Raw genomic sequence first — 26,085 nt, forward strand, 5'->3', positions numbered from 1 at the left:
AACAGTACATTTGAAGCTGAGTAGTAAAGAGATTATATGATAATTAACAGTACATATGAAGCTGAGTAGTAAAGAGATGAATTGATATGATAATTAACAGTACATATGAAGCTGAGTAGTAAAGAGATGATATGATAATTAACAGTACATATGAAGCTGAGTAGTAAAGAGATGAATTGATAATTAACAGTACATATGAAGCTGAGTAGTAAAGAGATGAATTGATAATTAACAGTACATATGAAGCTGAGTAGTAAAGAGATGATATGATAATTAACAGTACATATGAAGCTGAGTAGTAAATAGATGATATGATAATTAACAGTACATATGAAGCTGAGTAGTAAAGAGATGATATGATAATTAACAGTACATATGAAGCTGAGTAGTAAAGAGATGAATTGATATGATAATTAACAGTACATATGAAGCTGAGTAGTAAAGAGATGAATTGATATGATAATTAACAGTACATATGAAGCTGAGTAGTAAAGAGATGATATGATAATTAACAGTACATATGAAGCTGAGTAGTAAAGATATGAATTGATATGATAATTAACAGTACATGAAGCTGAGTAGTAAAGATATGAATTGACATGATAATTAACAGTACATATGAAGCTGAGTAGTAAAGAGATGATATGATAATTAACAGTACATATGAAGCTGTGTAGTAAAGAGATTAATTGATATGATAATTAACAGTACATATGAAGCTGAGTAGTAAAGAGATTATATGATAATTAACAGTACATATGAAGCTGAGTAGTAAAGAGATGATATGATAATTAACAGTACATATGAAGCTGAGTAGTAAAGAGATTATATGATAATTAACAGTACATATGAAGCTGAGTAGTAAAGAGATGAATTGATATGATAATTAACAGTACATATGAAGCTGTGTAGTAAAGATATGAATTGATATGATAATTAACAGTACATATGAAGCTGAGTAGTAAAGAGATGATATGATAATTAACAGTACATATGAAGCTGAGTAGTAAAGAGATGAATTGATATGATAATTAACAGTACATATGAAGCTGTGTAGTAAAGATATGAATTGATATGATAATTAACAGTACATATGAAGCTGAGTAGTAAAGATATGAATTGATATGATAATTAACAGTACATATGAAGCTGAGTAGTAAAGAGATGAATTGATATGATAATTAACAGTACATATGAAGCTGAGTAGTAAAGAGATGATATGATAATTAACAGTACATATGAAGCTGTGTAGTAAAGATATGAATTGATATGATAATTAACAGTACATATGAAGCTGAGTAGTAAAGAGATGATATGATAATTAACAGTACATATGAAGCTGTGTAGTAAAGATATGAATTGATATGATAATTAACAGTACATATGAAGCTGAGTAGTAAAGAGATGAATTGATATGATAATTAACAGTACATATGAAGCTGAGTAGTAAAGAGATGAATTGATATAATTAACAGTACATATGAAGCTGAGTAGTAAAGAGATGAATTGATATAATTAACAGTATATATGAAGCTGAATAGTAAAGAGATGAATTGATAATTAACAGTATATATGAAGCTGAATAGTAAAGAGATGATATGATAATTAACAGTACATATGAAGCTGAGTAGTAAAGAGATGATATGATAATTAACAGTACATATGAATCTGTGTAGTAAAGAGATGAATTGATATGATAATTAACAGTACATATGAAGCTGTGTAGTAAAGAGATGATATGATAATTAACAGTACATATGAAGCTGAGTAGTAAAGAGATTAATTGATATGATAATTAACAGTACATATGAAGCTGAGTAGTAAAGAGATGATATGATAATTAACAGTACATATGAAGCTGAGTAGTAAAGAGATGAATTGATATGATAATTAACAGTACATATGAAGCTGAGTAGTAAAGAGATGATATGATAATTAACAGTACATATGAAGCTGAGTAGTAAAGAGATGATATGATAATTAACAGTACATATGAAGCTGAGTAGTAAAGAGATGAATTGATATGATAATTAACAGTACATATGAAGCTGTGTAGTAAAGAGATGAATTGATATGATAATTAACAGTACATATGAAGCTGAGTAGTAAAGAGATGATATGATAATTAACAGTACATATGAAGCTGTGTAGTAAAGAGATGATATGATAATTAACAGTACATATGAAGCTGAGCAGTAAAGAGATGATATGATAATTAACAGTACATATGAAGCTGAGTAGTAAAGAGATGATATGATAATTAACAGTACATATGAAGCTGTGTAGTAAAGAGATGATATGATAATTAACAGTACATATGAAGCTGAGTAGTAAAGAGATGATATGATAATTAACAGTACATATGAAGCTGAGTAGTAAAGAGATGATATGATAATTAACAGTACATATGAAGCTGAGTAGTAAAGAGATGATATGATAATTAACAGTACATATGAAGCTGAGTAGTAAAGAGATGATATGATAATTAACAGTACATATGAAGCTGAGTAGTAAAGAGATGATATGATAATTAACAGTACATATGAAGCTGAGTAGTAAAGAGATGATATGATAATTAACAGTACATATGAAGCTGAGTAGTAAAGAGATGATATGATAATTAACAGTACATATGAAGCTGAGTAGTAAAGAGATGATATGATAATTAACAGTACATATGAAGCTGAGTAGTAAAGAGATGATATGATAATTAACAGTACATATGAAGCTGAGTAGTAAAGAGATGATATGATAATTAACAGTACATATGAAGCTGAGTAGTAAAGAGATGATATGATAATTAACAGTACATATGAAGCTGAGTAGTAAAGAGATGATATGATAATTAACAGTACATATGAAGCTGAGTAGTAAAGAGATGATATGATAATTAACAGTACATATGAAGCTGAGTAGTAAAGAGATGATATGATAATTAACAGTACATATGAAGCTGTGTAGTAAAGAGATGAATTGATATGATAATTAACAGTACATATGAAGCTGAGTAGTAAAGAGATGAATTGATATGATAATTAACAGTACATATGAAGCTGTGTAGTAAAGAGATGAATTGATATGATAATTAACAGTACATATGAAGCTGTGTAGTAAAGATATGAATTGATATGATAATTAACAGTACATATGAAGCTGAGTAGTAAAGAGATGATATGATAATTAACAGTACATATGAAGCTGTGTAGTAAAGAGATGAATTGATATGATAATTAACAGTACATATGAAGCTGAGTAGTAAAGATATGAATTGATATGATAATTAACAGTACATATGAAGCTGAGTAGTAAAGAGATGAATTGATATGATAATTAACAGTACATATGAAGCTGAGTAGTAAAGAGATGATATGATAATTAACAGTACATATGAAGCTGTGTAGTAAAGAGATGAATTGATATGATAATTAACAGTACATATGAAGCTGAGTAGTAAAGAGATGAATTGATATGATAATTAACAGTACATATGAAGCTGAGTAGTAAAGAGATGATATGATAATTAACAGTACATTTGAAGCTGAGTAGTAAAGAGATTATATGATAATTAACAGTACATATGAAGCTGAGTAGTAAAGAGATGAATTGATATGATAATTAACAGTACATATGAAGCTGAGTAGTAAAGAGATGATATGATAATTAACAGTACATATGAAGCTGAGTAGTAAAGAGATGAATTGATAATTAACAGTACATATGAAGCTGAGTAGTAAAGAGATGAATTGATAATTAACAGTACATATGAAGCTGAGTAGTAAAGAGATGATATGATAATTAACAGTACATATGAAGCTGAGTAGTAAATAGATGATATGATAATTAACAGTACATATGAAGCTGAGTAGTAAAGAGATGATATGATAATTAACAGTACATATGAAGCTGAGTAGTAAAGAGATGAATTGATATGATAATTAACAGTACATATGAAGCTGAGTAGTAAAGAGATGAATTGATATGATAATTAACAGTACATATGAAGCTGAGTAGTAAAGAGATGATATAATTAACAGTACATATGAAGCTGAGTAGTAAAGATATGAATTGATATGATAATTAACAGTACATGAAGCTGAGTAGTAAAGATATGAATTGACATGATAATTAACAGTACATATGAAGCTGAGTAGTAAAGAGATGATATGATAATTAACAGTACATATGAAGCTGTGTAGTAAAGAGATTAATTGATATGATAATTAACAGTACATATGAAGCTGAGTAGTAAAGAGATTATATGATAATTAACAGTACATATGAAGCTGAGTAGTAAAGAGATGATATGATAATTAACAGTACATATGAAGCTGAGTAGTAAAGAGATTATATGATAATTAACAGTACATATGAAGCTGAGTAGTAAAGAGATGAATTGATATGATAATTAACAGTACATATGAAGCTGTGTAGTAAAGATATGAATTGATATGATAATTAACAGTACATATGAAGCTGAGTAGTAAAGAGATGATATGATAATTAACAGTACATATGAAGCTGAGTAGTAAAGAGATGAATTGATATGATAATTAACAGTACATATGAAGCTGTGTAGTAAAGATATGAATTGATATGATAATTAACAGTACATATGAAGCTGAGTAGTAAAGATATGAATTGATATGATAATTAACAGTACATATGAAGCTGAGTAGTAAAGAGATGAATTGATATGATAATTAACAGTACATATGAAGCTGAGTAGTAAAGAGATGATATGATAATTAACAGTACATATGAAGCTGTGTAGTAAAGATATGAATTGATATGATAATTAACAGTACATATGAAGCTGAGTAGTAAAGAGATGATATGATAATTAACAGTACATATGAAGCTGTGTAGTAAAGATATGAATTGATATGATAATTAACAGTACATATGAAGCTGAGTAGTAAAGAGATGAATTGATATGATAATTAACAGTACATATGAAGCTGTGTAGTAAAGAGATGAATTGATATGATAATTAACAGTACATATGAAGCTGAGTAGTAAAGAGATGAATTGATATAATTAACAGTATATATGAAGCTGAATAGTAAAGAGATGAATTGATAATTAACAGTATATATGAAGCTGAATAGTAAAGAGATGATATGATAATTAACAGTACATATGAAGCTGTGTAGTAAAGAGATGATATGATAATTAACAGTACATATGAAGCTGAGTAGTAAAGAGATTAATTGATATGATAATTAACAGTACATATGAAGCTGAGTAGTAAAGAGATGATATGATAATTAACAGTACATATGAAGCTGAGTAGTAAAGAGATGAATTGATATGATAATTAACAGTACATATGAAGCTGAGTAGTAAAGAGATGATATGATAATTAACAGTACATATGAAGCTGAGTAGTAAAGAGATGATATGATAATTAACAGTACATATGAAGCTGAGTAGTAAAGAGATGAATTGATATGATAATTAACAGTACATATGAAGCTGTGTAGTAAAGAGATGAATTGATATGATAATTAACAGTACATATGAAGCTGAGTAGTAAAGAGATGATATGATAATTAACAGTACATATGAAGCTGTGTAGTAAAGAGATGATATGATAATTAACAGTACATATGAAGCTGAGCAGTAAAGAGATGATATGATAATTAACAGTACATATGAAGCTGAGTAGTAAAGAGATGATATGATAATTAACAGTACATATGAAGCTGTGTAGTAAAGAGATGATATGATAATTAACAGTACATATGAAGCTGAGTAGTAAAGAGATGATATGATAATTAACAGTACATATGAAGCTGAGTAGTAAAGAGATGATATGATAATTAACAGTACATATGAAGCTGAGTAGTAAAGAGATGATATGATAATTAACAGTACATATGAAGCTGAGTAGTAAAGAGATGATATGATAATTAACAGTACATATGAAGCTGAGTAGTAAAGAGATGATATGATAATTAACAGTACATATGAAGCTGAGTAGTAAAGAGATGATATGATAATTAACAGTACATATGAAGCTGAGTAGTAAAGAGATGATATGATAATTAACAGTACATATGAAGCTGAGTAGTAAAGAGATGATATGATAATTAACAGTACATATGAAGCTGAGTAGTAAAGAGATGATATGATAATTAACAGTACATATGAAGCTGAGTAGTAAAGAGATGATATGATAATTAACAGTACATATGAAGCTGAGTAGTAAAGAGATGATATGATAATTAACAGTACATATGAAGCTGAGTAGTAAAGAGATGATATGATAATTAACAGTACATATGAAGCTGAGTAGTAAAGAGATGATATGATAATTAACAGTACATATGAAGCTGAGTAGTAAAGAGATGATATGATAATTAACAGTACATATGAAGCTGAGTAGTAAAGAGATGATATGATAATTAACAGTACATATGAAGCTGAGTAGTAAAGAGATGATATGATAATTAACAGTACATATGAAGCTGTGTAGTAAAGAGATGAATTGATATGATAATTAACAGTACATATGAAGCTGAGTAGTAAAGAGATGAATTGATATGATAATTAACAGTACATATGAAGCTGTGTAGTAAAGAGATGAATTGATATGATAATTAACAGTACATATGAAGCTGTGTAGTAAAGATATGAATTGATATGATAATTAACAGTACATATGAAGCTGAGTAGTAAAGAGATGATATGATAATTAACAGTACATATGAAGCTGTGTAGTAAAGAGATGAATTGATATGATAATTAACAGTACATATGAAGCTGAGTAGTAAAGATATGAATTGATATGATAATTAACAGTACATATGAAGCTGAGTAGTAAAGAGATGAATTGATATGATAATTAACAGTACATATGAAGCTGAGTAGTAAAGAGATGATATGATAATTAACAGTACATATGAAGCTGTGTAGTAAAGAGATGAATTGATATGATAATTAACAGTACATATGAAGCTGAGTAGTAAAGAGATGAATTGATATGATAATTAACAGTACATATGAAGCTGAGTAGTAAAGAGATGATATGATAATTAACAGTACATTTGAAGCTGAGTAGTAAAGAGATTATATGATAATTAACAGTACATATGAAGCTGAGTAGTAAAGAGATGAATTGATATGATAATTAACAGTACATATGAAGCTGAGTAGTAAAGAGATGATATGATAATTAACAGTACATATGAAGCTGAGTAGTAAAGAGATGAATTGATAATTAACAGTACATATGAAGCTGAGTAGTAAAGAGATGAATTGATAATTAACAGTACATATGAAGCTGAGTAGTAAAGAGATGATATGATAATTAACAGTACATATGAAGCTGAGTAGTAAATAGATGATATGATAATTAACAGTACATATGAAGCTGAGTAGTAAAGAGATGATATGATAATTAACAGTACATATGAAGCTGAGTAGTAAAGAGATGAATTGATATGATAATTAACAGTACATATGAAGCTGAGTAGTAAAGAGATGAATTGATATGATAATTAACAGTACATATGAAGCTGAGTAGTAAAGAGATGATATGATAATTAACAGTACATATGAAGCTGAGTAGTAAAGATATGAATTGATATGATAATTAACAGTACATGAAGCTGAGTAGTAAAGATATGAATTGACATGATAATTAACAGTACATATGAAGCTGAGTAGTAAAGAGATGATATGATAATTAACAGTACATATGAAGCTGTGTAGTAAAGAGATTAATTGATATGATAATTAACAGTACATTTGAAGCTGAGTAGTAAAGAGATTATATGATAATTAACAGTACATATGAAGCTGAGTAGTAAAGAGATGAATTGATATGATAATTAACAGTACATATGAAGCTGAGTAGTAAAGAGATGATATGATAATTAACAGTACATATGAAGCTGAGTAGTAAAGAGATGAATTGATAATTAACAGTACATATGAAGCTGAGTAGTAAAGAGATGAATTGATAATTAACAGTACATATGAAGCTGAGTAGTAAAGAGATGATATGATAATTAACAGTACATATGAAGCTGAGTAGTAAATAGATGATATGATAATTAACAGTACATATGAAGCTGAGTAGTAAAGAGATGATATGATAATTAACAGTACATATGAAGCTGAGTAGTAAAGAGATGAATTGATATGATAATTAACAGTACATATGAAGCTGAGTAGTAAAGAGATGAATTGATATGATAATTAACAGTACATATGAAGCTGAGTAGTAAAGAGATGATATGATAATTAACAGTACATATGAAGCTGAGTAGTAAAGATATGAATTGATATGATAATTAACAGTACATGAAGCTGAGTAGTAAAGATATGAATTGACATGATAATTAACAGTACATATGAAGCTGAGTAGTAAAGAGATGATATGATAATTAACAGTACATATGAAGCTGTGTAGTAAAGAGATTAATTGATATGATAATTAACAGTACATATGAAGCTGAGTAGTAAAGAGATTATATGATAATTAACAGTACATATGAAGCTGAGTAGTAAAGAGATGATATGATAATTAACAGTACATATGAAGCTGAGTAGTAAAGAGATTATATGATAATTAACAGTACATATGAAGCTGAGTAGTAAAGAGATGAATTGATATGATAATTAACAGTACATATGAAGCTGTGTAGTAAAGATATGAATTGATATGATAATTAACAGTACATATGAAGCTGAGTAGTAAAGAGATGATATGATAATTAACAGTACATATGAAGCTGAGTAGTAAAGAGATGAATTGATATGATAATTAACAGTACATATGAAGCTGTGTAGTAAAGATATGAATTGATATGATAATTAACAGTACATATGAAGCTGAGTAGTAAAGATATGAATTGATATGATAATTAACAGTACATATGAAGCTGAGTAGTAAAGAGATGAATTGATATGATAATTAACAGTACATATGAAGCTGAGTAGTAAAGAGATGATATGATAATTAACAGTACATATGAAGCTGTGTAGTAAAGATATGAATTGATATGATAATTAACAGTACATATGAAGCTGAGTAGTAAAGAGATGATATGATAATTAACAGTACATATGAAGCTGTGTAGTAAAGATATGAATTGATATGATAATTAACAGTACATATGAAGCTGAGTAGTAAAGAGATGAATTGATATGATAATTAACAGTACATATGAAGCTGAGTAGTAAAGAGATGAATTGATATAATTAACAGTACATATGAAGCTGAGTAGTAAAGAGATGAATTGATATAATTAACAGTATATATGAAGCTGAATAGTAAAGAGATGAATTGATAATTAACAGTATATATGAAGCTGAATAGTAAAGAGATGATATGATAATTAACAGTACATATGAAGCTGAGTAGTAAAGAGATGATATGATAATTAACAGTACATATGAATCTGTGTAGTAAAGAGATGAATTGATATGATAATTAACAGTACATATGAAGCTGTGTAGTAAAGAGATGATATGATAATTAACAGTACATATGAAGCTGAGTAGTAAAGAGATTAATTGATATGATAATTAACAGTACATATGAAGCTGAGTAGTAAAGAGATGATATGATAATTAACAGTACATATGAAGCTGAGTAGTAAAGAGATGAATTGATATGATAATTAACAGTACATATGAAGCTGAGTAGTAAAGAGATGATATGATAATTAACAGTACATATGAAGCTGAGTAGTAAAGAGATGATATGATAATTAACAGTACATATGAAGCTGAGTAGTAAAGAGATGAATTGATATGATAATTAACAGTACATATGAAGCTGTGTAGTAAAGAGATGAATTGATATGATAATTAACAGTACATATGAAGCTGAGTAGTAAAGAGATGATATGATAATTAACAGTACATATGAAGCTGTGTAGTAAAGAGATGATATGATAATTAACAGTACATATGAAGCTGAGTAGTAAAGAGATGATATGATAATTAACAGTACATATGAAGCTGAGTAGTAAAGAGATGATATGATAATTAACAGTACATATGAAGCTGTGTAGTAAAGAGATGATATGATAATTAACAGTACATATGAAGCTGAGTAGTAAAGAGATGATATGATAATTAACAGTACATATGAAGCTGAGTAGTAAAGAGATGATATGATAATTAACAGTACATATGAAGCTGAGTAGTAAAGAGATGATATGATAATTAACAGTACATATGAAGCTGAGTAGTAAAGAGATGATATGATAATTAACAGTACATATGAAGCTGAGTAGTAAAGAGATGATATGATAATTAACAGTACATATGAAGCTGAGTAGTAAAGAGATGATATGATAATTAACAGTACATATGAAGCTGTGTAGTAAAGAGATGAATTGATATGATAATTAACAGTACATATGAAGCTGTGTAGTAAAGATATGAATTTATATGATAATTAACAGTACATATGAAGCTGAGTAGTAAAGAGATGATATGATAATTAACAGTACATATGAAGCTGTGTAGTAAAGAGATGAATTGATATGATAATTAACAGTACATATGAAGCTGAGTAGTAAAGAGATGAATTGATATGATAATTAACAGTACATATGAAGCTGAGTAGTAAAGAGATGATATGATAATTAACAGTACATATGAAGCTGAGTAGTAAAGAGATGATATGATAATTAACAGTACATATGAAGCTGTGTAGTAAAGAGATGAATTGATATGATAATTAACAGTACATATGAAGCTGAGTAGTAAAGAGATGAATTGATATGATAATTAACAGTACATATGAAGCTGAGTAGTAAAGAGATGATATGATAATTAACAGTACATATGAAGCTGAGTAGTAAAGAGATGAATTGATATGATAATTAACAGTACATATGAAGCTGAGTAGTAAAGAGATGAATTGATATAATTAACAGTACATATGAAGCTGAGTAGTAAAGAGATGAATTGATATAATTAACAGTATATATGAAGCTGAATAGTAAAGAGATGAATTGATAATTAACAGTATATATGAAGCTGAATAGTAAAGAGATGATATGATAATTAACAGTACATATGAAGCTGAGTAGTAAAGAGATGATATGATAATTAACAGTACATATGAATCTGTGTAGTAAAGAGATGAATTGATATGATAATTAACAGTACATATGAAGCTGTGTAGTAAAGAGATGATATGATAATTAACAGTACATATGAAGCTGAGTAGTAAAGAGATTAATTGATATGATAATTAACAGTACATATGAAGCTGAGTAGTAAAGAGATGATATGATAATTAACAGTACATATGAAGCTGAGTAGTAAAGAGATGAATTGATATGATAATTAACAGTACATATGAAGCTGAGTAGTAAAGAGATGAATTGATAATTAACAGTACATATGAAGCTGAGTAGTAAAGAGATGATATGATAATTAACAGTACATATGAAGCTGAGTAGTAAAGAGATGAATTGATATGATAATTAACAGTACATATGAAGCTGTGTAGTAAAGAGATGAATTGATATGATAATTAACAGTACATATGAAGCTGAGTAGTAAAGAGATTATATGATAATTAACAGTACATATGAAGCTGTGTAGTAAAGAGATGATATGATAATTAACAGTACATATGAAGCTGAGTAGTAAAGAGATGATATGATAATTAACAGTACATATGAAGCTGAGTAGTAAAGAGATGTTATGATAATTAACAGTACATATGAAGCTGTGTAGTAAAGAGATGATATGATAATTAACAGTACATATGAAGCTGAGTAGTAAAGAGATGATATGATAATTAACAGTACATATGAAGCTGAGTAGTAAAGAGATGATATGATAATTAACAGTACATATGAAGCTGAGTAGTAAAGAGATGATATGATAATTAACAGTACATATGAAGCTGAGTAGTAAAGAGATGATATGATAATTAACAGTACATATGAAGCTGAGTAGTAAAGAGATGATATGATAATTAACAGTACATATGAAGCTGAGTAGTAAAGAGATGATATGATAATTAACAGTACATATGAAGCTGAGTAGTAAAGAGATGATATGATAATTAACAGTACATATGAAGCTGTGTAGTAAAGAGATGAATTGATATGATAATTAACAGTACATATGAAGCTGTGTAGTAAAGATATGAATTTATATGATAATTAACAGTACATATGAAGCTGAGTAGTAAAGAGATGATATGATAATTAACAGTACATATGAAGCTGTGTAGTAAAGAGATGATATGATAATTAACAGTACATATGAAGCTGAGCAGTAAAGAGATGATATGATAATTAACAGTACATATGAAGCTGAGTAGTAAAGAGATGATATGATAATTAACAGTACATATGAAGCTGTGTAGTAAAGAGATGATATGATAATTAACAGTACATATGAAGCTGAGTAGTAAAGAGATGATATGATAATTAACAGTACATATGAAGCTGAGTAGTAAAGAGATGATATGATAATTAACAGTACATATGAAGCTGAGTAGTAAAGAGATGATATGATAATTAACAGTACATATGAAGCTGAGTAGTAAAGAGATGATATGATAATTAACAGTACATATGAAGCTGAGTAGTAAAGAGATGATATGATAATTAACAGTACATATGAAGCTGAGTAGTAAAGAGATGATATGATAATTAACAGTACATATGAAGCTGAGTAGTAAAGAGATGATATGATAATTAACAGTACATATGAAGCTGAGTAGTAAAGAGATGATATGATAATTAACAGTACATATGAAGCTGAGTAGTAAAGAGATGATATGATAATTAACAGTACATATGAAGCTGAGTAGTAAAGAGATGATATGATAATTAACAGTACATATGAAGCTGAGTAGTAAAGAGATGATATGATAATTAACAGTACATATGAAGCTGAGTAGTAAAGAGATGATATGATAATTAACAGTACATATGAAGCTGAGTAGTAAAGAGATGATATGATAATTAACAGTACATATGAAGCTGAGTAGTAAAGAGATGATATGATAATTAACAGTACATATGAAGCTGTGTAGTAAAGAGATGAATTGATATGATAATTAACAGTACATATGAAGCTGAGTAGTAAAGAGATGAATTGATATGATAATTAACAGTACATATGAAGCTGTGTAGTAAAGAGATGAATTGATATGATAATTAACAGTACATATGAAGCTGTGTAGTAAAGATATGAATTGATATGATAATTAACAGTACATATGAAGCTGAGTAGTAAAGAGATGATATGATAATTAACAGTACATATGAAGCTGTGTAGTAAAGAGATGAATTGATATGATAATTAACAGTACATATGAAGCTGAGTAGTAAAGATATGATATGATAATTAACAGTAATTGATAATTAACAGTACATATGAAGCTGTGTAGTAAAGAGATGAATTGATATGATAATTAACAGTACATATGAAGCTGTGTAGTAAAGATATGAATTGATATGATAATTAACAGTACATATGAATATGATAATTGATATGATAATTAACAGTACATATGAAGCTGAGTAGTAAAGAGATGATATGATAATTAACAGTACATATGAAGCTGAGTAGTAAAGAGATGATATGATAATTAACAGTACATATGAAGCTGAGTAGTAAAGAGATGATATGATAATTAACAGTACATATGAAGCTGAGTAGTAAAGAGATGATATGATAATTAACAGTACATATGAAGCTGAGTAGTAAAGAGATGATATGATAATTAACAGTACATATGAAGCTGAGTAGTAAAGAGATGATATGATAATTAACAGTACATATGAAGCTGAGTAGTAAAGAGATGATATGATAATTAACAGTACATATGAAGCTGAGTAGTAAAGAGATGATATGATAATTAACAGTACATATGAAGCTGAGTAGTAAAGAGATGATATGATAATTAACAGTACATATGAAGCTGAGTAGTAAAGAGATGATATGATAATTAACAGTACATATGAAGCTGAGTAGTAAAGAGATGATATGATAATTAACAGTACATATGAAGCTGAGTAGTAAAGAGATGATATGATAATTAACAGTACATATGAAGCTGAGTAGTAAAGAGATGATATGATAATTAACAGTACATATGAAGCTGAGTAGTAAAGAGATGATATGATAATTAACAGTACATATGAAGCTGTGTAGTAAAGAGATGAATTGATATGATAATTAACAGTACATATGAAGCTGAGTAGTAAAGAGATGAATTGATATGATAATTAACAGTACATATGAAGCTGTGTAGTAAAGAGATGAATTGATATGATAATTAACAGTACATATGAAGCTGTGTAGTAAAGATATGAATTGATATGATAATTAACAGTACATATGAAGCTGAGTAGTAAAGAGATGATATGATAATTAACAGTACATATGAAGCTGTGTAGTAAAGAGATGAATTGATATGATAATTAACAGTACATATGAAGCTGAGTAGTAAAGATATGAATTGATATGATAATTAACAGTACATATGAAGCTGAGTAGTAAAGAGATGAATTGATATGATAATTAACAGTACATATGAAGCTGAGTAGTAAAGAGATGATATGATAATTAACAGTACATATGAAGCTGTGTAGTAAAGAGATGAATTGATATGATAATTAACAGTACATATGAAGCTGAGTAGTAAAGAGATGAATTGATATGATAATTAACAGTACATATGAAGCTGAGTAGTAAAGAGATGATATGATAATTAACAGTACATTTGAAGCTGAGTAGTAAAGAGATTATATGATAATTAACAGTACATATGAAGCTGAGTAGTAAAGAGATGAATTGATATGATAATTAACAGTACATATGAAGCTGAGTAGTAAAGAGATGATATGATAATTAACAGTACATATGAAGCTGAGTAGTAAAGAGATGAATTGATAATTAACAGTACATATGAAGCTGAGTAGTAAAGAGATGAATTGATAATTAACAGTACATATGAAGCTGAGTAGTAAAGAGATGATATGATAATTAACAGTACATATGAAGCTGAGTAGTAAATAGATGATATGATAATTAACAGTACATATGAAGCTGAGTAGTAAAGAGATGATATGATAATTAACAGTACATATGAAGCTGAGTAGTAAAGAGATGAATTGATATGATAATTAACAGTACATATGAAGCTGAGTAGTAAAGAGATGAATTGATATGATAATTAACAGTACATATGAAGCTGAGTAGTAAAGAGATGATATGATAATTAACAGTACATATGAAGCTGAGTAGTAAAGATATGAATTGATATGATAATTAACAGTACATGAAGCTGAGTAGTAAAGATATGAATTGACATGATAATTAACAGTACATATGAAGCTGAGTAGTAAAGAGATGATATGATAATTAACAGTACATATGAAGCTGAGTAGTAAAGAGATGATATGATAATTAACAGTACATATGAAGCTGTGTAGTAAAGAGATGAATTGATATGATAATTAACAGTACTGAGTAGTAAAGAGTGAAAAGTAACAGTACATATGAAGCTGTGTAGTAAAGAGATGAATTGATATGATAATTAACAGTACATATGAAGCTGAGTAGTAAAGAGATTATATGAGTACATATGAAGCTGTGTAGTAAAGAGATGATATGATAATTAACAGTACATATGAAGCTGAGTAGTAAAGAGATGAGATAATTAACAGTACATATGAAGCTGAGTAGATAGATGATATGATAATTAACAGTACATATGAAGCTGAGTAGTAAAGAGATGATATGATAATTAACAGTACATATGAAGCATATGAAGTAAAGAGAGTAAAGAGATGAATTGATATGATAATTAACAGTACATATGAAGCTGAGTAGTAAAGAGATGAATTGATATGATAATTAACAGTACATATGAAGCTGAGTAGTAAAGAGATGATATGATAATTAACAGTACATATGAAGCTGAATTGTAGTAAAGTACATATGATGATATGATAATTAACAGTACATATATGAGCTGTGTAGTAAAGAGATGAATTGATATGATAATTAACAGTACATATGAAGCTGAGTAGTAAAGAGATGAATTGATATGATAATTAACAGTACATATGAAGCTGAGTAGTAAAGAGATGATATGATAATTAACAGTACATATGAAGCTGTGTAGTAAAGAGATGAATGATAATTAACAGTACATATGAATATGAAGCTGAGTAGTAAAGAGATGAATAACAGTACATATGAAGCTGAGTAGTAAAGAGATGAATTGATATGATAATTAACAGTACATATGAAGCTGTGTAGTAAAGAGATGAATTGATATGATAATTAACAGTACATATGAAGCTGTGTAGTAAAGATATGAATTGATATGATAATTAACAGTACATATGAAGCTGAGTAGTAAAGAGATGATATGATAATTAACAGTACATATGAAGCTGTGTAGTAAAGAGATGAATTGATATGATAATTAACAGTACATATGAAGCTGAGTAGTAAAGATATGAATTGATATGATAATTAACAGTACATATGAAGCTGAGTAGTAAAGAGATGATATGATAATTAACAGTACATATGAAGCTGAGTAGTAAAGAGATGATATGATAATTAACAGTACATATGAAGCTGAGTAGTAAAGAGATGATATGATAATTAACAGTACATATGAAGCTGAGTAGTAAAGAGATGATATGATAATTAACAGTACATATGAAGCTGAGTAGTAAAGAGATGATATGATAATTAACAGTACATATGAAGCTGAGTAGTAAAGAGATGATATGATAATTAACAGTACATATGAAGCTGAGTAGTAAAGAGATGATATGATAATTAACAGTACATATGAAGCTGAGTAGTAAAGAGATGATATGATAATTAACAGTACATATGAAGCTGAGTAGTAAAGAGATGATATGATAATTAACAGTACATATGAAGCTGAGTAGTAAAGAGATGATATGATAATTAACAGTACATATGAAGCTGAGTAGTAAAGAGATGATATGATAATTAACAGTACATATGAAGCTGAGTAGTAAAGAGATGATATGATAATTAACAGTACATATGAAGCTGAGTAGTAAAGAGATGATATGATAATTAACAGTACATATGAAGCTGAGTAGTAAAGAGATGATATGATAATTAACAGTACATATGAAGCTGTGTAGTAAAGAGATGAATTGATATGATAATTAACAGTACATATGAAGCTGAGTAGTAAAGAGATGAATTGATATGATAATTAACAGTACATATGAAGCTGTGTAGTAAAGAGATGAATTGATATGATAATTAACAGTACATATGAAGCTGTGTAGTAAAGATATGAATTGATATGATAATTAACAGTACATATGAAGCTGAGTAGTAAAGAGATGATATGATAATTAACAGTACATATGAAGCTGTGTAGTAAAGAGATGAATTGATATGATAATTAACAGTACATATGAAGCTGAGTAGTAAAGATATGAATTGATATGATAATTAACAGTACATATGAAGCTGAGTAGTAAAGAGATGAATTGATATGATAATTAACAGTACATATGAAGCTGAGTAGTAAAGAGATGATATGATAATTAACAGTACATATGAAGCTGTGTAGTAAAGAGATGAATTGATATGATAATTAACAGTACATATGAAGCTGAGTAGTAAAGAGATGAATTGATATGATAATTAACAGTACATATGAAGCTGAGTAGTAAAGAGATGATATGATAATTAACAGTACATTTGAAGCTGAGTAGTAAAGAGATTATATGATAATTAACAGTACATATGAAGCTGAGTAGTAAAGAGATGAATTGATATGATAATTAACAGTACATATGAAGCTGAGTAGTAAAGAGATGATATGATAATTAACAGTACATATGAAGCTGAGTAGTAAAGAGATGAATTGATAATTAACAGTACATATGAAGCTGAGTAGTAAAGAGATGAATTGATAATTAACAGTACATATGAAGCTGAGTAGTAAAGAGATGATATGATAATTAACAGTACATATGAAGCTGAGTAGTAAATAGATGATATGATAATTAACAGTACATATGAAGCTGAGTAGTAAAGAGATGATATGATAATTAACAGTACATATGAAGCTGAGTAGTAAAGAGATGAATTGATATGATAATTAACAGTACATATGAAGCTGAGTAGTAAAGAGATGAATTGATATGATAATTAACAGTACATATGAAGCTGAGTAGTAAAGAGATGATATGATAATTAACAGTACATATGAAGCTGAGTAGTAAAGATATGAATTGATATGATAATTAACAGTACATGAAGCTGTGTAGTAAAGATATGAATTGACATGATAATTAACAGTACATATGAAGCTGAGTAGTAAAGAGATGATATGATAATTAACAGTACATATGAAGCTGTGTAGTAAAGAGATTAATTGATATGATAATTAACAGTACATTTGAAGCTGAGTAGTAAAGAGATTATATGATAATTAACAGTACATATGAAGCTGAGTAGTAAAGAGATGAATTGATATGATAATTAACAGTACATATGAAGCTGAGTAGTAAAGAGATGATATGATAATTAACAGTACATATGAAGCTGAGTAGTAAAGAGATGAATTGATAATTAACAGTACATATGAAGCTGAGTAGTAAAGAGATGAATTGATAATTAACAGTACATATGAAGCTGAGTAGTAAAGAGATGATATGATAATTAACAGTACATATGAAGCTGAGTAGTAAATAGATGATATGATAATTAACAGTACATATGAAGCTGAGTAGTAAAGAGATGATATGATAATTAACAGTACATATGAAGCTGAGTAGTAAAGAGATGAATTGATATGATAATTAACAGTACATATGAAGCTGAGTAGTAAAGAGATGAATTGATATGATAATTAACAGTACATATGAAGCTGAGTAGTAAAGAGATGATATGATAATTAACAGTACATATGAAGCTGAGTAGTAAAGATATGAATTGATATGATAATTAACAGTACATGAAGCTGAGTAGTAAAGATATGAATTGACATGATAATTAACAGTACATATGAAGCTGAGTAGTAAAGAGATGATATGATAATTAACAGTACATATGAAGCTGTGTAGTAAAGAGATTAATTGATATGATAATTAACAGTACATATGAAGCTGAGTAGTAAAGAGATTATATGATAATTAACAGTACATATGAAGCTGAGTAGTAAAGAGATGATATGATAATTAACAGTACATATGAAGCTGAGTAGTAAAGAGATTATATGATAATTAACAGTACATATGAAGCTGAGTAGTAAAGAGATGAATTGATATGATAATTAACAGTACATATGAAGCTGTGTAGTAAAGATATGAATTGATATGATAATTAACAGTACATATGAAGCTGAGTAGTAAAGAGATGATATGATAATTAACAGTACATATGAAGCTGAGTAGTAAAGAGATGAATTGATATGATAATTAACAGTACATATGAAGCTGTGTAGTAAAGATATGAATTGATATGATAATTAACAGTACATATGAAGCTGAGTAGTAAAGATATGAATTGATATGATAATTAACAGTACATATGAAGCTGAGTAGTAAAGAGATGAATTGATATGATAATTAACAGTACATATGAAGCTGAGTAGTAAAGAGATGATATGATAATTAACAGTACATATGAAGCTGTGTAGTAAAGATATGAATTGATATGATAATTAACAGTACATATGAAGCTGAGTAGTAAAGAGATGATATGATAATTAACAGTACATATGAAGCTGTGTAGTAAAGATATGAATTGATATGATAATTAACAGTACATATGAAGCTGAGTAGTAAAGAGATGAATTGATATGATAATTAACAGTACATATGAAGCTGAGTAGTAAAGAGATGAATTGATATAATTAACAGTACATATGAAGCTGAGTAGTAAAGAGATGAATTGATATAATTAACAGTATATATGAAGCTGAATAGTAAAGAGATGAATTGATAATTAACAGTATATATGAAGCTGAATAGTAAAGAGATGATATGATAATTAACAGTACATATGAAGCTGAGTAGTAAAGAGATGATATGATAATTAACAGTACATATGAATCTGTGTAGTAAAGAGATGAATTGATATGATAATTAACAGTACATATGAAGCTGTGTAGTAAAGAGATGATATGATAATTAACAGTACATATGAAGCTGAGTAGTAAAGAGATTAATTGATATGATAATTAACAGTACATATGAAGCTGAGTAGTAAAGAGATGATATGATAATTAACAGTACATATGAAGCTGAGTAGTAAAGAGATGAATTGATATGATAATTAACAGTACATATGAAGCTGAGTAGTAAAGAGATGATATGATAATTAACAGTACATATGAAGCTGAGTAGTAAAGAGATGATATGATAATTAACAGTACATATGAAGCTGAGTAGTAAAGAGATGAATTGATATGATAATTAACAGTACATATGAAGCTGTGTAGTAAAGAGATGAATTGATATGATAATTAACAGTACATATGAAGCTGAGTAGTAAAGAGATGATATGATAATTAACAGTACATATGAAGCTGTGTAGTAAAGAGATGATATGATAATTAACAGTACATATGAAGCTGAGTAGTAAAGAGATGATATGATAATTAACAGTACATATGAAGCTGAGTAGTAAAGAGATGATATGATAATTAACAGTACATATGAAGCTGTGTAGTAAAGAGATGATATGATAATTAACAGTACATATGAAGCTGAGTAGTAAAGAGATGATATGATAATTAACAGTACATATGAAGCTGAGTAGTAAAGAGATGATATGATAATTAACAGTACATATGAAGCTGAGTAGTAAAGAGATGATATGATAATTAACAGTACATATGAAGCTGAGTAGTAAAGAGATGATATGATAATTAACAGTACATATGAAGCTGAGTAGTAAAGAGATGATATGATAATTAACAGTACATATGAAGCTGAGTAGTAAAGAGATGATATGATAATTAACAGTACATATGAAGCTGAGTAGTAAAGAGATGATATGATAATTAACAGTACATATGAAGCTGTGTAGTAAAGAGATGAATTGATATGATAATTAACAGTACATATGAAGCTGTGTAGTAAAGATATGAATTTATATGATAATTAACAGTACATATGAAGCTGAGTAGTAAAGAGATGATATGATAATTAACAGTACATATGAAGCTGTGTAGTAAAGAGATGAATTGATATGATAATTAACAGTACATATGAAGCTGAGTAGTAAAGAGATGAATTGATATGATAATTAACAGTACATATGAAGCTGAGTAGTAAAGAGATGATATGATAATTAACAGTACATATGAAGCTGAGTAGTAAAGAGATGATATGATAATTAACAGTACATATGAAGCTGTGTAGTAAAGAGATGAATTGATATGATAATTAACAGTACATATGAAGCTGAGTAGTAAAGAGATGAATTGATATGATAATTAACAGTACATATGAAGCTGAGTAGTAAAGAGATGATATGATAATTAACAGTACATATGAAGCTGAGTAGTAAAGAGATGAATTGATATGATAATTAACAGTACATATGAAGCTGAGTAGTAAAGAGATGAATTGATATAATTAACAGTACATATGAAGCTGAGTAGTAAAGAGATGAATTGATATAATTAACAGTATATATGAAGCTGAATAGTAAAGAGATGAATTGATAATTAACAGTATATATGAAGCTGAATAGTAAAGAGATGATATGATAATTAACAGTACATATGAAGCTGAGTAGTAAAGAGATGATATGATAATTAACAGTACATATGAATCTGTGTAGTAAAGAGAGAATTGATATGATAATTAACAGTACATATGAAGCTGTGTAGTAAAGAGATGATATGATAATTAACAGTACATATGAAGCTGAGTAGTAAAGAGATTAATTGATATGATAATTAACAGTACATATGAAGCTGAGTAGTAAAGAGATGATATGATAATTAACAGTACATATGAAGCTGAGTAGTAAAGAGATGAATTGATATGATAATTAACAGTACATATGAAGCTGAGTAGTAAAGAGATGAATTGATAATTAACAGTACATATGAAGCTGAGTAGTAAAGAGATGATATGATAATTAACAGTACATATGAAGCTGAGTAGTAAAGAGATGAATTGATATGATAATTAACAGTACATATGAAGCTGTGTAGTAAAGAGATGAATTGATATGATAATTAACAGTACATATGAAGCTGAGTAGTAAAGAGATTATATGATAATTAACAGTACATATGAAGCTGTGTAGTAAAGAGATGATATGATAATTAACAGTACATATGAAGCTGAGTAGTAAAGAGATGATATGATAATTAACAGTACATATGAAGCTGAGTAGTAAAGAGATGTTATGATAATTAACAGTACATATGAAGCTGTGTAGTAAAGAGATGATATGATAATTAACAGTACATATGAAGCTGAGTAGTAAAGAGATGATATGATAATTAACAGTACATATGAAGCTGAGTAGTAAAGAGATGATATGATAATTAACAGTACATATGAAGCTGAGTAGTAAAGAGATGATATGATAATTAACAGTACATATGAAGCTGAGTAGTAAAGAGATGATATGATAATTAACAGTACATATGAAGCTGAGTAGTAAAGAGATGATATGATAATTAACAGTACATATGAAGCTGAGTAGTAAAGAGATGATATGATAATTAACAGTACATATGAAGCTGAGTAGTAAAGAGATGATATGATAATTAACAGTACATATGAAGCTGTGTAGTAAAGAGATGAATTGATATGATAATTAACAGTACATATGAAGCTGTGTAGTAAAGATATGAATTTATATGATAATTAACAGTACATATGAAGCTGAGTAGTAAAGAGATGATATGATAATTAACAGTACATATGAAGCTGTGTAGTAAAGAGATGAATTGATATGATAATTAACAGTACATATGAAGCTGAGTAGTAAAGAGATGAATTGATATGATAATTAACAGTACATATGAAGCTGAGTAGTAAAGAGATGATATGATAATTAACAGTACATATGAAGCTGAGTAGTAAAGAGATGATATGATAATTAACAGTACATATGAAGCTGTGTAGTAAAGAGATGAATTGATATGATAATTAACAGTACATATGAAGCTGAGTAGTAAAGAGATGAATTGATATGATAATTAACAGTACATATGAAGCTGAGTAGTAAAGAGATGATATGATAATTAACAGTACATATGAAGCTGTGTAGTAAAGAGATGAATTGATATGATAATTAACAGTACATATGAAGCTGAGTAGTAAAGAGATGATATGATAATTAACAGTACATATGAAGCTGTGTAGTAAAGAGATGATATGATAATTAACAGTACATATGAAGCTGAGTAGTAAAGAGATGATATGATAATTAACAGTACATATGAAGCTGAGTAGTAAAGAGATGATATGATAATTAACAGTACATATGAAGCTGAGTAGTAAAGAGATGATATGATAATTAACAGTACATATGAAGCTGAGTAGTAAAGAGATGATATGATAATTAACAGTACATATGAAGCTGAGTAGTAAAGAGATGATATGATAATTAACAGTACATATGAAGCTGAGTAGTAAAGAGATGATATGATAATTAACAGTACATATGAAGCTGAGTAGTAAAGAGATGATATGATAATTAACAGTACATATGAAGCTGTGTAGTAAAGAGATGAATTGATATGATAATTAACAGTACATATGAAGCTGAGTAGTAAAGAGATGAATTGATATGATAATTAACAGTACATATGAAGCTGTGTAGTAAAGAGATGAATTGATATGATAATTAACAGTACATATGAAGCTGTGTAGTAAAGATATGAATTGATATGATAATTAACAGTACATATGAAGCTGAGTAGTAAAGAGATGATATGATAATTAACAGTACATATGAAGCTGTGTAGTAAAGAGATGAATTGATATGATAATTAACAGTACATATGAAGCTGAGTAGTAAAGATATGAATTGATATGATAATTAACAGTACATATGAAGCTGAGTAGTAAAGAGATGAATTGATATGATAATTAACAGTACATATGAAGCTGAGTAGTAAAGAGATGATATGATAATTAACAGTACATATGAAGCTGAGTAGTAAAGAGATGATATGATAATTAACAGTACATATGAAGCTGAGTAGTAAAGAGATGAATTGATATGATAATTAACAGTACATATGAAGCTGAGTAGTAAAGAGATGAATTGATATGATAATTAACAGTACATATGAAGCTGAGTAGTAAAGAGATGATATGATAATTAACAGTACATTTGAAGCTGAGTAGTAAAGAGATTATATGATAATTAACCGTACATATGAAGCTGAGTAGTAAAGAGATGAATTGATATGATAATTAACAGTACATATGAAGCTGAGTAGTAAAGAGATGATATGATAATTAACAGTACATATGAAGCTGAGTAGTAAAGAGATGAATTGATAATTAACAGTACATATGAAGCTGAGTAGTAAAGAGATGAATTGATAATTAACAGTACATATGAAGCTGAGTAGTAAAGAGATGATATGATAATTAACAGTACATATGAAGCTGAGTAGTAAAGAGATGATATGATAATTAACAGTACATATGAAGCTGAGTAGTAAAGAGATGAATTGATATGATAATTAACAGTACATATGAAGCTGAGTAGTAAAGATATGAATTGATATGATAATTAACAGTACATGAAGCTGAGTAGTAAAGATATGAATTGACATGATAATTAACAGTACATATGAAGCTGAGTAGTAAAGAGATGATATGATAATTAACAGTACATATGAAGCTGTGTAGTAAAGAGATTAATTGATATGATAATTAACAGTACATATGAAGCTGTGTAGTAAAGAGATGAATTGATATGATAATTAACAGTACATATGAAGCTGAGTAGTAAAGAGATTATATGATAATTAACAGTACATATGAAGCTGAGTAGTAAAGAGATGATATGATAATTAACAGTACATATGAAGCTGAGTAGTAAAGAGATTATATGATAATTAACAGTACATATGAAGCTGAGTAGTAAAGAGATGAATTGATATGATAATTAACAGTACATATGAAGCTGTGTAGTAAAGATATGAATTGATATGATAATTAACAGTACATATGAAGCTGAGTAGTAAAGAGATGATATGATAATTAACAGTACATATGAAGCTGAGTAGTAAAGAGATGAATTGATATGATAATTAACAGTACATATGAAGCTGAGTAGTAAAGATATGAATTGATATGATAATTAACAGTACATATGAAGCTGAGTAGTAAAGAGATGAATTGATATGATAATTAACAGTACATATGAAGCTGAGTAGTAAAGAGATGATATGATATGATAATTAACAGTACATATGAAGCTGAGTAGTAAAGAGATGATATGATAATTAACAGTACATATGAAGCTGTGTAGTAAAGATATGAATTGATATGATAATTAACAGTACATATGAAGCTGAGTAGTAAAGAGATGATATGATAATTAACAGTACATATGAAGCTGTGTAGTAAAGATATGAATTGATATGATAATTAACAGTACATATGAAGCTGAGTAGTAAAGAGATATGATAATTAACAGTACATATGAAGCTGAGTAGTAAAGCTGGGGTCTTACTTTCTCATATGGAGTCGAGGGTTCGGCTGGCACCTCCACCGTGTTACCCTGCGTCGAGACAGAACACCCCAACCAGACGCAGTCAGTTTGCTTCCCAAATGGCAGTCTATTCCCTACATAGCGCACTACTTTTAATCAGGGCCCATAGCGCTCTGGTCAAAAGTAATGCACTAGGTAAGGAATAGGGTGCCATTTGGGATGCATCCTCAGACAGTCAGCCATTCAGACCCAGAGGGGAATCTAATCTACACCGCAATGCTGCAACGGTACACAGCAGAGGAGATCCCAGCTACGTAGCCTGATTCTAGTTAGGGGCAGGAGTGTTTACTGGGTCGGGGAACACTCAGTCAAGGAAAACTCCTGACCCTACTGATTGTTAATCAAGCCATCTTAACATCC

The 26,085-nt window shown here is 28.4% G+C and overlaps 1 protein-coding gene across 7 annotated transcripts in view; it reads right to left on the reverse strand.

The window, feature by feature from the left end:
- Positions 1–26,085, reverse strand: part of LOC139411641 (signal peptide peptidase-like 2A) — a 37,311-nt gene that overhangs the window by 5,580 nt on the left and 5,646 nt on the right. For 2 of the 7 annotated variants that reach the window (XM_071158241.1, XM_071158239.1), the window contains exon 12: positions 25,687–25,734. The exons of 3 other annotated variants lie outside the window; for them this stretch is intronic. In XM_071158241.1, coding sequence (XP_071014342.1) covers positions 25,687–25,734 — 48 coding nt within the window. Of the gene's footprint in view, positions 1–25,686; positions 25,738–26,085 lie in introns of all 7 variants that reach the window. 2 more of the 7 variants (XM_071158240.1, XM_071158238.1) reach the window with 1 other exon arrangement.

Source organism: Oncorhynchus clarkii, chromosome 6, assembly GCF_045791955.1.
Source record: "Oncorhynchus clarkii lewisi isolate Uvic-CL-2024 chromosome 6, UVic_Ocla_1.0, whole genome shotgun sequence".
Classification (NCBI taxonomy): Eukaryota; Metazoa; Chordata; class Actinopteri; order Salmoniformes; family Salmonidae; genus Oncorhynchus; species Oncorhynchus clarkii.